The sequence below is a fragment of the Leucopleurus acutus genome, assembly GCF_964270905.1.
Source record: "Leucopleurus acutus genome assembly, chromosome: 7".
Classification (NCBI taxonomy): Eukaryota; Metazoa; Chordata; class Mammalia; order Artiodactyla; family Delphinidae; genus Leucopleurus; species Leucopleurus acutus.
This window is the reverse complement of record NC_139150.1, coordinates 6,401,955-6,418,862: the sequence shown is the minus strand read 5'-3', so window position 1 is coordinate 6,418,862 and position 16,908 is coordinate 6,401,955. Positions and strand designations below refer to the sequence as shown.

At 51.1% G+C, this 16,908-nt stretch overlaps 1 protein-coding gene across 1 annotated transcript in view; it reads left to right on the top strand.

Annotated features, from left to right (window-relative positions):
* Nucleotides 1–5,154: 5,154 nt before the first annotated feature.
* The window catches only part of USP20 (ubiquitin specific peptidase 20), a gene marked incomplete at its 5' end in the record, with an annotated part of 31,365 nt that continues 19,611 nt past the window's right edge, over nt 5,155–16,908 (top strand). The window contains 7 exons of the mRNA XM_082843495.1: nt 5,155–5,235; nt 10,078–10,131; nt 11,788–11,850; nt 12,182–12,313; nt 13,816–13,912; nt 14,281–14,350; nt 15,772–15,885. Coding sequence (XP_082699621.1) covers nt 5,155–5,235; nt 10,078–10,131; nt 11,788–11,850; nt 12,182–12,313; nt 13,816–13,912; nt 14,281–14,350; nt 15,772–15,885 — 611 coding nt within the window. The remainder of the gene's footprint in view (nt 5,236–10,077; nt 10,132–11,787; nt 11,851–12,181; nt 12,314–13,815; nt 13,913–14,280; nt 14,351–15,771; nt 15,886–16,908) is intronic.

Genomic DNA, 16,908 nt, shown 5'->3' with positions numbered 1-16,908 from the left:
GCTACTCTTCATTGCAACGTGTGGGCTTCTCATTGCTGTGGCTTCTCCTGTGGAGCACAGGCTCTAGGCGTATGGGCTTCAGTAGTTGCGGCACGCAGACCCTAGGGTGCGGGGGCTTCAGTAGTGGCGGCACACGGGCTCTAGGGCACACGGGCTTCAGTAGTTGTGGCACATGGACTCAGTAGCTGTGGCTTGCGGGCTCTAGAGCGCAGGCTCAGTAGTTGTGGCACACAGGCTTAGTTGCTTCGTGGCATGTGGGATCTTCCTGGACCAGGGATTGAACCTGTGTCCCCCACATTGGCAGGAGGATTCTTAACCACTGCGCCACCAGGGAAGTCCCCTTATAAATTTTAGAATCAGCTCGGCAATTTCTACAAACAAGGCTGCTGGGATTTTGATTGAGATTACATTGAATCTGTAGATCAATTTGGGGAGAACAGACATCTTAACAATATTAAGTGTGCTAGTCCGTGAACATGGTATATCTCTCCACTTATTTAGATCTAATTTAATTTCATGGATAGGAAGATTCAACATTCATCATCATTTTCAATGGCAACGTAGTACACCAGTGCACGGTTGTGTTACCATTTAACCAATCGCCTGTTGTTGTGCACTTAGATTATGTCCAGTCCCCCCCATTATAAACAGCGCTGCAGTGGATGTCTCTGTCATTCTGTCTTTGCGCACACCCTTGATGACTTACTTAGAGAGAATCTGGAGCCAGGTCAACCCTCTTGACTGTTCTTTGCCCTCTGCCTTACTTAACCTGGTGGGCATTTGTGTGCTGTGGAATGTGGAATGCCAGTGATCGGGCTTGCTTTTGGTGAGGCCCAGTGCACAGTGACTTAGAACAGGGTTGGCTAACTGTGACAGCAGGCTGGGATTGTTTTGTCAGGCCCTCGAGCTAAGAATTTTTTTTTTTAATTAATTTATTTTTGGCTGCATTGGGTCTTAGTTGCTGCACGCAGGCTTTCTCTAGTTGCGGTGAGCGGGGTCCACTCTTCGTTGCGATGTGCGGGCTTCTCAATGCGGTGGCTTCTCTTGTTGCAGAGCACGGGCTCCAGGCGTGTGGGCTTAAGTAGTTGTGGCACGTGGGCTCAGTAGTTGTGGCTTGCAGGCTCTAGAGTGCAGTCTCAGTAGTTATGGCGCACGGGCTTAGTTGCTCCATGGCATGTGGGATCTTCCCGGACCAGGGCTCGAACCCGTGCCCCCTGCACTGACAGGAGGATTCTTTTTTGCAGTACGCGGGCCTCTCACTGTTGTGGCCTCTCCCGTCGTGGAGCACAGGCTCCGGACGCGCAGGCCCAGCGGCCATGGCTCACGGGCGCAGCCGCTCCACAGCATGTGGGATCTTCCCAGACCGGTGCACGAACCCGTGTCCCCTGCATCGGCAGGTGGACTCTCAACCACTGCGCCACCAGGGAAGCCCCTGGCAGGAGGATTCTTAACCACTGCGCCACCAGGGAAGTCCCGAGCTAAGAAGTTTTTTAAAATATATTTTTAATGGATTATAAAACACAACAGAAACAAAGAAGAATATGTGATGAAGATCACTGTGGGCAGCAAAGCCTAAATACTTACTACCTGGGCCCTTATAGAAAAATTTTGCTGACCCCTGACTTAGAGCAAGGCTCTGCACTGGACAGATCTGATCAGGTCCCCGCCCACCACGTACTAGCCCAGGATCGACCGTGGCCAAGTTCCTAGCTCATTAGCTCCAGTTCTGTTTCTTCATCTGTGAAATGGGCAGTGAGAGTCCACAGAGGGTTGTCAGCCACAGGGCTTTTTTTCTGTCTGAAGTTGCAGGAACGTAAGTGGTCTGATTGCACGTGTGAGTCAGGAGGGGGCCTGCCACTGTCATCCTTGTCTGGGGCAGTGTTCACGGCACTGGGCATCAAGCTCATGACCTGGCTCAGCCATCTGGCTGGAGAGATGGGGCACATACCAAAGACACTCAAAAAACCCACACACTGCAGCTTAAAATAGTGCGGAGCTGCCACTAACCCAGCGCACTTGGCCTCAGTGGAAACGAAAAACTAAAAATCTGGGTTCAAAGGAGGAGGACTGGAATTTAGAACCCTGAACCCCGTCATTGGCATGTGACCGTTTTAAATGATAGCTTCTAACTGCCTCTCCCTCTATGAGCTGCCCACACCTGGGAAACTGTGGCCCACCAAGGAAGGGGGAGCATTGGTGACATGTGGACGAACCCGATTGTGTCTGTCGCCTAGGGTCGGGGGTTCTGAGCAGTACAAAGTTCTTGGGAGGCTCAAAGGATGATCTGAGGGTCTCAGTGGCACTCCTGGAAGGGGCGGATCCTTCTGTCCATGGGGAGCAATAGTTGGAGAGGCCCCGTGGCCCTCTCCTGCAGATCCCTCTCTCGGGGATCACGAAGGTAACGCCCAGCAGTGACTAGTGAAGGGTCCAACACCGCCCAGGAGGCCCTGTTTGCCAGCTCCACCCAAGCCTTCTTCACTGTCCCTTCAGTGTTGTGTTTTTATTGTCCCTGTGGATGGACTGGGGAGTGTGTCTAGCCTGTGGATACCCCAAATGTCCAGAAATTCACTTTCCTCTCCCAGGAGGAATTCTGGGCTGTTTTTAGCCCCTGATTGGTGCTAAGAGTGATTTTAAGGTAACGGAGCTACATGAGGTGTGCTGGTTTGTCCCTCTAGGTTCCCTGCCAGAGGCCTGCACTCACCCCGGCCCACTGCAGCCCAGCAGTGTCGGCCGTCACCGGAGAATGCGGACGCTGGCAGCTTCCTGGGGCTGTCGCTTTGCACAAAGGTGGGCCCACAGCCTGCTCCACTCAGGTGTAGCCCTTATGCACGGATCAAGGAGGAAGTTTGGAGTTTTCTTTTTAGGTGAAATAATGGAATTGTGGTTATGTTTGCTTGTTTTTACTTTTTCTTTTTCAAGTCTCGTAGAAAAACATACACGGATGAAATGACGTGATATCTGGGATTTGGTGCAAAACAAGAGGAAGTGGGAGGTTGAGATGAAGCAAGGTTGGCCATGGATTAATTGTGAAGCCAGGTGATGGGTACATGGGGGTGTGTTACACACTTCCATCTGCGTCTGCATATGTTGACATTTTCCGTAAGTTCCAAAGAGAGAGCCTTAGGAGTCTGACCAGCTTGGGTTTCGGCCTTAGCCCTGGTGTTCCTGTTTGCAAGACCTGAGACCAGAAGTGTCCCGTTTCCTCATCTACAAAATGGGGCAAAACACAGCTGCCTCAAAGATTGCCGGGGGAAGTTTTCAATGAAAGAATACACAGAAAGCACTTAGTCTGGGTCCTGGCCCCTAATCAGTCCCAGTCACTCCTGTTCTGGCTGGGAGTCTGGGCCAGTTCACCCCCGGCTGACCATTTGGAGTGAGGAGGGGGCTTACAGGAGAGTGCCTGGGGGTGTCCACCTCCCTCTGGTGGATGCACAGCCTCTGCCTCTGATTAAAACACTTTTGGCTCCACCTACATCTTTGATTGGTTGGACCTTTCTTGGTAATAGTTTGGAGCTAGAATCAAAAGCCAGGTTCCTGGGTACAATTTCTGCTAAAATATTGGGTTGTGGAAGCACTTACTTAGTTATTTCTTTTTAAACATTTTCTTTTGAAATAATTATAGATTCACAGTAAGTTGCCAGAAATGTGCTGGGAGGTCCCATGTACCTTTCACCCAGTGTCCCCCAGTGGTCACACATCTCTGGTGTATCTGTAACACAGTGTCATGACCAGCAAAGTGACTGGTACAACCCAGGGAGCTTACTCAGATTTCACCTGCACCCATTTGTGTGTATGAGGGGTGTGTGTGTGTGTGTGTGTGTGTTCAGTTCTTAGCAGTTTTACACACATGTAGAGCCATGTAACTACCACCACAGTCAAAATACAGAACTACCTATCACCACCAAGGAGTTCCCTCAAAGGAAGCATTTGTTTTTCAAAACAGAAATAGCTTTTTTCCTTCTGATTTAAAAAAAGAGAGAAATTACACACAGAAGAGTGTCAGGAAGGAAGTTTGCCACAGTATCATCAGCAATTTTACTTTATACTTTGTACTTTTTTTTTAACATCATCTGAGTTTTGTTTTTATAATAAGCATGTACCATTGTAAAAAAACAACAAAGCTATTGTGAAATCTGTCACCCAGATACCCCACCACGTGGTTCTTTAGTGAACATCTCTCAGGCCTCTTCCTGGGTTGGTTTGCCCGCCCTTCTCTCTGATTTGCTCCTTCTCAGGAAACATTTTCTGGAGGAGCTGCTGCTCTGATGGCCTCCTCTAGTATCATGGTGTTGAAGGATTCTTCTCTAAGTGGGGTTTCTCATAGGAAGTGAGATAAGTGGCCTGTGGGGCACCTGGCTTCTCAGAAGCTCTTGAGAAGAGTGGTCTTGCTTGCTTAGAGAAGACTGAGGTCAACATCTGCTTCTTGCCTTTCTACGTGGTTTTGAGATCCAGCCTCTCCACCCAGCCCTCTGCTGCCGCCTTGGGTAGAGTAGTCTCCCAGTCATGGGTCTGGTCTCTTTTAATAAAAGTACCACAGTTTTAGATTCCTTGACATGCAGCTTCCCCAGTGTAGGCAGGACCTTTGCATCTTCCCTGTCGACACTTTTTTTTTTTTTTTTTGTGGTACGCGGGCCTCTCACCGTTGTGGCCTCTCCCGCTGCGGAGCACAGGCTCCAGACGCGCAGGCTCGGCGGCCATGGCTCACGGGCCCAGCCGCTCTGCGGCATATGGGATCTTCCCGGACCGGGGCACGAACCCGCGTCCCCTGCATCGGCAGCCGGACTCTCAACCACTGCGTCACCAGGGAAGCCCCGGAAGACACTTTTAATCATCACACCCAGCACTTGAATCCTAATCATCATCCCAGCACCTGCTTTCCCTGTGCCAGCCCTGTGCCAGGCGTTTGACGTGTATTATCTTCCTGAGTCCTCTGAGCAACCCATCAGGGTGGGTGTTATCTCCCTCCCCAGTTCTCAGGCAAGGAGGGTGAGGCTCAGAGAAGTTAAGTAGCTTCCCTGGGTCGCCAGCTGGTATGTGGCAGAGCTGGGACTACAGACCAAAGTGCACTTCACCACGAGCCTCCCCTGCCTCTGGCCAGCGGCTGCCGTTAACCCAGGATTCCTTGTGTTTTCTTGTAGGTAAGCCCAGGCCAGCATGGGGGACTCCAGGGACCTTTGCCCTCATCTTGACTCTATAGGGGAGGTGACCAAAGAGGACTTGCTGCTCAAATCCAAGGTAAAGGGTCAGATTTTACGGGACTGAGGCCCACAGCCAGGGCCACCACATTCCTGGGGTACAAACATTTCTGAACCAGCGGAAGAACTGGCCCCTGACAGTCTGTGTCTGGCCTTTTCTGTAAATAGAAAAGCTGGCGACTGTTCAGGAGGCCTTCTGGGGTCTGTGTCCTAACAGCCATTAGTTACCATGTAGACCAGTCCACGTGGGAACACTGATGCTCTGTCCATTAGTGGCTGGAGCAGGTGCAAGGCAGGGAATGAGTCAGACTCTGAGAGTCCACGGGCATTTTTGCGCACGTGACCTGTGAAGGGCCCAGGGAGCCTCAAAGAGAGAAGGTGGGCCCCTTTGAATAGGGAGGATGTGTTGTCTGTTTGTTAAGTTAAATTTTTTTAAATAGGTAACATGTGGTTCAAAAATGAAACAATGTAAGAAGAAAAGTGTCGAGAAGTACCCCCCCCACCTGCCCTGTGCCCATCTTCTCCATTCCACCCTCATGTAACCAGGGACATTAGTTGCTTTTGTATCTTTTCAGAGTTCCTTTATGGGAATACTTCTTTTCCATTTTCCCCTTTATTACATAAAAGGTAGTGTACCGTAGCTATTTTTGTAACGTACCTTATTCACAGGGCAGTATATCTTGGAGCTCTTTGGCCTCGGCACATAGATCTCATGGTTTATCTTGAAGTTGCATCATATTCGTTGTGTGGACTCCATAGCTGATCCTCTGTGGGTGGACATCTGGGCCCTTTGCAGCCTTCTGCCAATACAGTGTCGTTGTGTTCAGGGGAAGAGCCATGTGTAGGGGTCATTCCCAGAAGTGGGGGTGGGTCAGACTCCTAGACATATTTCCTTGTCTTCTTTCCAGACACCTAATGCTGGTCGTTCAGCCTCCCTGCACCAGCAGGTTCTGGGTGACTTTTGGCCTGAGCTGGTTTAGTCTGGGCCCGCATGAGGGCGCGATTCTTCAAAGTACCCATGGCTTCTATCGAAGTAGTTTCTCTGGCTGTTACTGAACCAAGTTTGTTTGCCCAGCATGCATCAAGCCAAACACTGAGACACCGAGGTGTGCAGCAGAGAAAGGATTTTTTCACAAGGCCGCCAAGCGAGGAGACGAGAGAACAAGTCTCAGGTCCACCTCCCCAAAGGCGAGGGGCCTGGGGTATTTATGGGTTAAAGAAGCAGCGTGGTCTTAGGCGTGGGGAAAGGTGAGGTAATCGGTGTTCTGCGCAGGTGTATCTGAGTTACATCCTTCTTCCTGGGATGCGTGTTCAAAAATGGAGGCGCCTAGCATGATCTGAGGGTGGAGTTTTTGGCCCTCTGATGACAAAAGGTCATTCATCGGACACCTCTGTAGGCCCAGTTTTAGGGTCAGTGGTCCCAACCAGTCTAAGCCAGCTCAAACTGGACAAGAGCTGACACCAAGTTTCTGAAAAACAGCTTAAGCCCCTATTCCTATAGTGACCCATACATCAGAGCTGTTAGAGCTGTTATCTGTAGGGGTTGTTAAGGAGTCTTGTGATATAGGCTACACGAAGCTTGGAGGGTATGCAATTTGAGAAAAATAATTAAGACAAGCTTGCTCAGTGAAGGCAGGCTCAAAGCAGAGGGGCTTTTTAAGGAGCTGTTTCCTTAGCTGCTATTCCTGTAAGACAAGTTCAATTTCTGTTAATCACCAATTTCTGTTAACCCTAAGGGGCACAGTTTCAGTGTGGTCAGGAGGAGGGGCAGAGCGAGGCTCTGGTGCATTTGCACGGTCTGATGCTGGGTCTCTTCCTGAGTCTGCACAAAGGAATAAGTGAGACAAACTGAGAGGATTTCTCAGGAGTCTGAGAGCAGGGAGGAGATAAACGAGGTGGGAAGAAGGAGGCAGAACGTGGAAAGACTGGGCTGGGACGTGGCAGCCTTTTGGAAATCTACAAAATGAAACCAATATTGTTTTAAAATACGCAGAAGGGGCTTCCCTGGTGGCGCAGTGGTTAAGAATCCGCCCGCCAATGCAGGGGACACGGGTTCGAGCCCTGATCCGGGAAGATCCCACGTGCCGCGGAGCAACTAAGCCCACGTGCCACAACTACTGACCCTGTGCTCTAGAGCCCGCGAGCCACAACTGCTGAGCCCACGTGCCACAACTACTGAAGCCTGCATGCCCAACGCAGCCATAAATAAATAAATAATAAACAAATAAATAAAATTTATAAAATAAAATAAAATACCCAGGAGGGGCAAGGATTGAACAGGTAGCTCAAAATGGAGGAAATGCAAATGGCTGAGAAACTCTTGGAAAAACATGCCTGACTTCCCTGATGGTTAAGGATTTTGCCAGAGAAAGCAACATGACACCATCTTCAGATGGGCAAAGCAGAAGCTGCTCACTCAGAGCTGACAGAGGGAGGGAAGTAGACCAGGCGTGGTAGCGGGGCTAGGCATTACTGTGACTTTAGGGGTGCAATGCCACCTCTGGGAGTTTATCTATTAGAAGTGTAGTAACAGTTACAAATACAGCAGTATTTATTGAGCATTATTTGTAAAAGGAAAATACTGGTGGCAGTCTGCATATTCATCAAGAAGGGAATGGGGCTTCCCTGGTGGCGCAGTGGTTGGGAGTCTGCCTGCCGATGCAGGGGACACGGGTTCGTGCCCCGGTCCGGGAAGATCCCACATGCCACGGAGCGGCGGCGCCCGTGAGCCATGGCCGCTGAGCCTGTGCGTCCGGAGCCTGTGCTCCGCAACGGGAGAGGCCACGACAGTGAGAGGCCCGCGTACCACAAAAAAAAAAAAAAAAAAAAAGAAGGGAATGAGTGAACAGATTGTGGTGTCTGTGCCCACAGTGTGTGCCACCATACACTTACTGCAAAGAATGAGACGTGGTCTCTGTGTACAGACTAGAAGGATGACCACAAATAGGTGACAAAAGCCTGTTACCGAAAAATTTGTATAGAGTATGATCTTATTTTTACTAGAAATCACCCCCCCATCTATGCATATGTGTTTATATAAGAAGAAGATATGGAGGGATATACTTCAAATTATTACAGCATATATGTATTGGATATAATATACTACACATTATATACAGCATATATGTATTAGATATAATATACTACACATTGTATACAGAATATATGTATTGGATATAATATACTACACATTATATACAGAATATATGTACTGCATATAATATACTACACATATACAGAATATATGTATTGCATATAATCTACTACACATTATATACAGAATATATGTATTGTATATAATATACTACACATTATATACAGTGTATGTATATCATTTAAATTGTTAAACATACAATACTTTTATCATTCAAATGACTGAAATGAAAAAAAAAAAAAACTTGGGAAGATGGGAGTGAACTGTGAAATCAGAAAATCACAAAAGAGATGACAGATTTGGAAAGGTCAAGAGCTGTGACTTTGAGTCCACTAAGCAGACTGATCTCTAGCCAGCCGTAGCATCCTTAGCAAGAGACCCTAAATCACAGATTGCAAACCTCTGCCCTGTTGTATGGGATGAGCTGTGTCACCTCCACCCTAGTGAGAGTCCCACATTCAGCCTCTTTACAAACAGCCAAAATCTGGGCTTAGTGAGACGAAGAAGTTCCCATGGAGGCCTGGGGGTTGACGTGGTCACCCTCGGGAGGAAACTGGGAAGTTTGATGACCGCGGCTCCTCAGCTTCCGCTTCTGACTCTGCTCTGTAGGGTCATGACCTCTCTGAGCCTCAGTTTCTCATCTTATGAAGGGGATCTTGATGGGACCTGCTGCACAGACTGTGGTGGGGATTACATGAGCAAGGTGTAAAAAACTTAGCTGGTTGCTTGGACTGTTGTGATCCGTCACCAGAGGTCAGCTCTCGCTCTGATTAAGTACTCTAACTGCTACCATCGCTTAGAATTCACCTCACAACTGGCAGAGACACGCTGAGTATTGTGGAGGCTCGGTTGGGAATTGCTGTTCCAGACAGGCACAGACAAAATTACTTAGGACAGTTTAAATTATAACAAAGAGACCCTGAGATACAGTGGCTTAAATGAGATAGAAGTTTACTTTTCTCTCACTTAACAGTCCAGACGTAGGTAGCACTGATAGAGTGGCTCTGCCATTCTCAACACATGGCTTTCATCTCCAGGTCCAAAGTGGTTGCTTCACTTCCTGCCATCACATCTGCATTCCAGCCAATGGAAAAAGGAGAAAGAGCAAGGGTTATGCAAAACTCAGAAGTGGCACATGTCGCTTTTTGCTGTCATACGATTGACTAGAACAGAGCCCCATGATCCCAGCGGGGGCTGGGACACATAGTCTGCAGCTGGCTGGCCATGTGCTCAGCCTAAATTCATGGATTCTTTTATTAAAGCAGGGAGGAGAGAGATTGGTAGACAAGAAGCAGGCTTTGTCATCCAGACCACCAGAAACCTAGGTGTTTTCTGTGGTCAACAAATATATTATCTCCTGATTTGTACCAGGCTCTCTGTGAAGTCGCAGGGTAGGTAAAACAGACCATCCTTCTTTCATGGAGCCCATAGCCTAGGTGGGGAGAAAGGCTTAAATAAATAAATGCAACGAAGGAAGAGTAGAAGGTGTGTTGAGGGGGAATATTATGGCGTCAGTTTTTTTAGGCTTTAAATGATTGTATTGAAAATGTTTTTACAGGCACATGATAAAACAAAATTCAAACATTAAAATTTAAAGGGCCCCTGTGGGCCAGCGAGGGCCTTTCTGAGGCAAAGCCTCTAAGCTGAGACCTTCAGGTGCGTCCCGTCAGTGCACATCCAACAGGCCGCTCACACCCTTCTCTTCCTCTCTCTCCTCACCTCACACAGGGCACCTGTCAGTCATGCGGTGTTTCCGGACCCAACCTGTGGGCCTGTCTCCAGGTAAAGTATCCTTGCAGATGTCTGGGGTGGGGAGCTGGGTCCAGACTCTGGGGTGGGAACATCTGTCCCCCATGGGCACGGCTGGGAACCTTGGGCAGGGACACAGGGCATGGATGTCTCGGGTGTGGTGCCCAAGCCCAAGCCAAGAGGGCCCCAGAGTCTGCGAGCCCCTGGCCTGGCTGCGCTGGCAGCCATTAAAGATGCCAAGAGGAGAAAGCAAGTTGGAGAAGACTCTGGACTGAATGATCCCATCAGCATTAAAGGCAAAGTTCTGTCCTTGTGCGCGCGCGTGCGTGAGAGAGAGAGAGAGAGAGAGAGAGAGAGAGAGAGATGCTGTAGCATCTTGGCTCTGAGCCCTGGCCCAGGCCTTTGTTTCCCCGTCTGTAAAGTAGAGGCCACGACACTGATAACTGCCCCTCCTTGCAGACCCACCTTACGGTAGAATTTGAAGAGATGATGCCTGTGATGGTCTTAACAGGGTGTGTGGCCGGTAGACAGTGTCCAGGAAAATCTGGTCATGGTTATTACTGCTTACCAAAAAGAGTAACAGTAGATGTATCAACACCTGACAGTTTTCTCTGGGGGGTAGAATTATGGGTAATTCATTTTTCTTTGTAACTTTGTAGTGTTTTCCAAGTTTTCTACAAGTATGTATTGCATTTTATAGTCATGCTGAAAATGGATGTTACTTAAAATTTCTTTGAAAACAAATACAAGGAGAAACAAAAAAGCCCACAGGGGTGAAAATACCATAGTTCAAGTCTGTCTTTTCAGAAGACTTAGGACCCCCCACGGGGCTTTGGCCTCCTCCTTTGGGGCCTGTGGCTCAGTGTAAAATACACTGCAAGACACCGTCTGGGCCCCCAGGGGACAGCAAGAAGTGCGAGCTGTGGTCTTACCTCCTGGGAGCCCACAGGCCCCCCAGAGAGATAGAGACGGACCTGATGCAGAAATTGGCACATCCTTTATGACGCAGCCCAAAGGTCGTTTCCTTGAAAGGTCCTCACCAGCCTGTGCAGTGTTGACCACAGCTGGAAATGACACCAAAGAACTCCTACAGAGAAGCAGGCTGATCGCTGGGGCGGAGGCCCACAGAGGAGAGACACTTGAGCTGGGCCTTGGGCGCTGGGTGGATTTGGGAGAGGAGAGCACAAGGCCAGAGGCAGGTCACCGGGGACACTGAGGGGCATGGGGTCCGCACCGGGCCCCATCCGCCTCTGCCCGATTCAGTGTTCCCCGTTAGAAAGTGGCCGTGAGGCCCAGTCTCCCCACCCAAAGTGTGAGTCCCGATAACTGGCCCCTCAGGAGGTGGGGTTTCGGTGAAAAAGGGACAAGTGGAGGGGGAGAGGGTCTGGGCACCACGCAGCCGGACCTCAGCTTTGCCCAGATCTGGCTGCGACCCTGCCTGCCTTCTTGCAGGAGAGCAGCAGCTCGGGGCACACTGCCCGTCTCGCTCAGAGGCGGGGGCGGCTGTGTGGTGGCCATCCCTGCCCAGCACGGGCCTTGGCTGTGCAAACCTGTGTTCCTGCAGGGCGGCAGGGCCTCAGTGCCTGCGGATCCTGCCGGGTGGAGACGGGCACGGGCTCGCTGTGCTGGCAGCATCCTCTTAGCCGCCCCATCCTTCCGCGCTCCTTTCCTCTCCACCCCCCTCCCCAGGTCGCCTGCTCCTACGTCGGCTGCGGAGAATCCTTTGCTGACCACAGCACCATCCATGCGCAGGTGAGCGTGGTGGCCGGGAGCATGCGCGCTGCGGTCCGACAGCCCAGAGTCCAAACCCCAGCTTCGGCCGCCCCCAGCGCCATCTACCGCTCTGGGCTTCAGTGGTTATATGTGTAAAATGGGAAGAATCACGGCAAAGAAGCCAGAGAGAATGCCGCTGCAGCCCCTGGCACTCCTGGCCTGCGGGGGGAGCGGATCCTGAGCTTCTGACCTCAGGCCTCTGACCCGATGGGGCTTTTTCCTGAGGCCGGAGAGCTCACGCAGCCCTGAGGCAGGCCTGGGGCACCCATTAGGCCACTGTATCCTTCTGATTTTGCATCTTGCCCTCTAGGCCAAAAAGCACAACCTGACAGTGAACCTGACCACGTTCCGGGTGTGGTGCTACGCCTGTGAGAAGGAGGTGTTCCTGGAGCCTCGGCTGGCGGCCCAGCCGCCAGGCCCCTCACCCAAGTTCTCAGAGCAGGTGAGCGGGTGCGGGTGCCAGCTGAGGAGACGCCCAGGAGGGCAGGGCGGTGGGTCCCCGACGGCGTCCGTTCCTGCTCAGCGTTGCCAGCTGGCTTTGAGGAGCTCATGTCAGCGAACGCCCGCTGAGCCCCAGCCCTGTGTCAGGGCCCGGCAACACGGAGGTGCCTGGAACGAGGGCGGCCCTCCCGCAGGGAGTTTGTAGGCCTCGGGTGAGTCCAGGGCCGTGGGTTGGGGCACACCCTCCCTGGCCTGTGGAGAGCCCCTGGTGATGGTCCTGCAGCCACCTCTCTGGGGGAAACGCCTGGAAACCCCCCGCCCCCCAACCAGGCAAGGCACACGCAGGGCGCCGAGCAGCCCTTAAAGGAGGCAGGCAGGTGAGCCCAGCCCAGAGCTGGCCTCAGGGAGCAGTCAGAGAGCCGGCCCTGGAGCCCCGGGAGGCCAGGCGCATGTGCGTGCGTGCGTAGGCCAGGCGTGTGTGTGTGTGTGTGTGTGTGTGTGTGTGTGTGTGTGTGTGTGTGTGTGTGTAGGCCAGGCATGTCTGTGTGTGTATGTAGGCCAGGCGTGTCTGCGTGTGTGTATGTGTGTGTAGGCCAGGCATGTCTGCATGCATGCGTGTGTGTGTGTGTGTAGGCCAGGCGTGTCTCTGTGTGTGCATGCATGCATGTGTGTGTATGTAGGCCAGGCGTGTTTGTGTGTAGGCCAGGCATGTCTCTGTGCATGCATGTGTGTGTATGTGTGTGTGTAGGCTAGGCGTGTCTACGTGCGTGTGTGTATAGGCCAGGCGTGTCTCTGTGTGTGCATGCATGTGTGTGTGTGTGTGTGGAGGCCAGGCGTGTCTGCGTGCGTGTGTGTGTGTGGAGGCCAGGCGTGTTTGTGTGTGTGTGTGTGTGTGTGGAGGCCAGGCGTGTCTGCGTGCATGTGTGTGTGTGTGTGTGTGGAGGCCAGGCGTGTTTGCATGTGTGTGTGTGTGTGTGTGTGTGTGTGCAGTGCTGTCTTCTCCACGTTGGACAGCGACCATCACATAATGGGTGCTTGATAAGTGTATATAGAATACGTTTGTGGACATGGTAGATATTTATGATTTTTTACAAAAAAGACTCTGAAGAAGTATATACAAATCCTGTTTTGAGGGTGTATGTGTATTAACAGTTAAAACGCTACATAAATAAGATAGACTATCAACAGTGGTTGTCTCAGGAAAGTTGGATTGCCTGTTGTTTTTTCTGTGTTTCTGTTTTTTCCCAAATTTATATAAATAAATTAAATTATTACTACTCATTATTGTAAGTAAAACACAAGTCACGGGGTTCCCAGGGCAAGGCCACCAGTGCCCTCTCTCTCCACGGCGTCCTCTGCTCAGATGGGCTGGCTCAGTGCAGGCTGGGGGCCTGGGCTTCTCCCCCTACCCTGAACCCCAGCGGGGGAGGCACACGGGCCCCTGACCCCAACCCCCTCCCTCCTCACCCCCCTAGTTTTCCTCACTCTGGTTCTCGAACACAGGACTCTGCGCCGCCCTCCCACCCTCTGAAAGCTGTCCCCATTGCTGTGGCTGACGAAGGAGAGTCCGAGTCGGAGGACGATGACCTCAAACCGCGAGGTAACGGCCCCATGCGCTGCGCTGCGCTGCCTGGGCAGGGCGGGGTGGCCTGTGGGGCACGAGGGCTTCCCTGGGGCGCCAGCCGCCGCCCTCAGCCCTGTACAGCCATGTACCCCTGGGCGGGCCGGCCCCTCTGCACCCAGGCCACTGCCCCTGCTCGGTGCTGACGGTGGGCTGGGCTGGGTGGACGGCGGAGGGGTCCGTAGGTTCCGTACACTGCGGTAACCAGAGCTGCTGGGAGTGGGACCACGTCAGCGGACTCAGCAGGTTTCCGGGGTGGGTCCTGGGGACTCAGAACCATCCTCTATGGGTTCCTGCCGTGTCGAGATGCTCACCTTCCCCTTCCTCTGTGTGCGCTGGTCTCCCAGGCCTCACGGGCATGAAGAACCTTGGCAACTCCTGCTACATGAACGCGGCCCTGCAGGCCCTGTCCAATTGGTAGGTTGCGCCTCATCTGGGAGTTGGGGCCCCCAGGCCAGGTTCTGTGTTGCCCACAGAAGCCTGTATGTGGATACGCATCAAAATGCCCCAAAGCACACACTCCCTCTGACCCAGCAACCCCTCCTGTTGGAGTTGATCCTACGGAGGTGCCCTGAGATGTTGAGAAAGCTGTGTGTGCAGTGAGGCTCAGCATCCTGCCGCTTATGGAGACAGCTTCAAGGCCGAGAAGATCGTAAATTTATTGTAGGGTAGCCTTACAGTGAGTTCAGGAAAACATGGTGCAGGACAATGTTTATTAAAAAGAGGAGGAGCTCAAATATGAGAAGTAGGAAAAAGGAGGTTATAAACCTTTGTTTGGTGCAATCCCATTTTGGAGAGAAAAGTTTATTTTCCATCTAGGATAGGGTGTCCACTCCCTGAGGCTGGGACATCTCCTATTCCTGGCACTCAGGGTCTCCCACCTAGCAGGGGTTCAATATGTGTGTGTGTGTGTGTGTGTGTGTGTGTGTGTGTGTGTGTGTACACGTGTGAGAGAGAAGGAGGGAGGGATGGGGGATACGCATACATAGAAAAGTCTAGAAGGACATGCCCCCAGAGCTACAGAGTAGCTATCCTTACGTAGTAGGATTAAGGTCAGTTATTATTGTTTGCTTAGTATTTTTAAGTTTTTCTACAGTAAGTGAGTATTTCTTATGTAATAAGATAACAAAAACAAAGAAAAGGGGAGTGGAGGAGATGCTTTTGGGCTCAGGAAGGTTTCCAAGAAGGGGCTGACGGGAGGACAGGCAGTGGTTCCTCTCGTTCACACAACAGTCTTTAAAGAAAGACCCTATTTCCAAACACAATCACATTCTAAGGTACGGGGGTTAGGACTTCAGTGTATGAATTTATTTTTGTTTTTAAATTGTTTTAATTTATTTTTGGCTGCTTTGGGGTCTTCGTGGCTGCATGCGGGCTTTCTCTAGTTGCGGTGAGCGGGGGCCGCTCTTGGTTGTGGTGCGCGGGCTCCTCATTGCGGTGGCCTCTCGTTATGGAGCACGGGCTCTAGGCGCGTGGGCTTCAGGAGTTGTGGCACGTGGGCTCTAGAGCGCAGGCTCGGTAGTTGTGGCGCACGGGCTTAGTTGCTCCACGGCATGTGGGATCTTCCCTCACCAGGGCTCGAACCCATCTCCCCTGCATTGGCAGGCGGATTCTCAACCACTGCACCATCAGGAAGCCCTCGGTGTATGAATTTGGGGGGATACAATTCAGCCCACAATAGGTGGTGTCCTTCAATGCCTTCTGCAGGCATTTCTGGCTCCAGGGGGCCACAGTGCATCCCACATAAGATGCTTTTGCTTCTCCACCCGGCTCTTTGTAAACAACGCCACGCTCCCCTTCTTTTCTCTTCTGACCTGGCTCTCTGCCCCGTCCCCCAGCCCCCCACTGACGCAGTTCTTCTTGGAGTGTGGAGGCCTGGTGCGTACAGACAAGAAGCCAGCCCTGTGCAAAAGTTACCAGAAGCTGGTCTCTGAGGTCTGGCACCGGAAGCGGTGAGTTGACCAAGTCCCTAACCTGGGGCAGGGGTGTGGGGATGGGTTTTCTGTCGGCCCCTTGAGAGAGCACTTCTTGTGCCTTCAGCCTCTCACCATCACTTGCTGTGTTTCACCCTGTGCAATGTTTACATCAACCCTTCGAGCTGTAGGTCATAGCCAACTCTGTTTCACAAATTGGGGAACTGAGGTTCAGAAGATTTAAGGATCTCGCTCAAGATAGCACGTCTTGTGAAAGGTGGAGCTAGAACTTGAGCCTGGTGCGGATTGAAGATGGCAGCATTTTGCAGCGTGTGTGCTGAGGTCCAGAGTTGCGTGGTGACCACTCCTAGGTCTCAGCCACATCTGTACATGTAGGAAAGGATTTCAGAAGTGGCTGGCACTGACATTCAGGGGCTTTAGCTCAGTGAAAACGGACTTTAAAGACCAGAAGCCTGGGTTAGATCTGTTTCTCCAGGAAAAGTTAAAATTGGGACTAATTTAAAGTGAGTGCTGGGAATTCCCTGGCAGTCCAGTGGTTAGGACTTTCACTGCTGTGATCCGGGTTCAATCCCTGGTCGGGGAACTAAGATCCTGCAAGCTGTGTGGTGCGGCCAAAAAAACCCAAAACAAAACAAAACAACAACAACAACAACAAAAAAAACTGTGAGTGCATAGAAACATGTTAAGTGTAAAAGCAGATTATTAAACAGTGTGATGCAATATAATTCCAATTTTAAGAAGCCACATTTAAGTGTTTACCTGCATGTAATTTTGTATATGCATCTGTATTTTCATGGAAAAATCTGGAAATCTTAATGGTAGTTATCTCTGGGTGGGGCTGTTAGTGTTGATGATTCTTTGTTGTACTTTTCTGAGATTTTCTGTTTTTCAATCATGAACATGTATTTTTTTTTTAAAGCAGCTGTCATTTTGATTTATTTTTATTTATTTATTTAGCCACGCCACGCCGCGTGCGGGATCTTAGTTCCCCGACCAGGGTTTAGACCTGTGCGCCCTGCAGTGGAAGCGCACAGTCTTAAC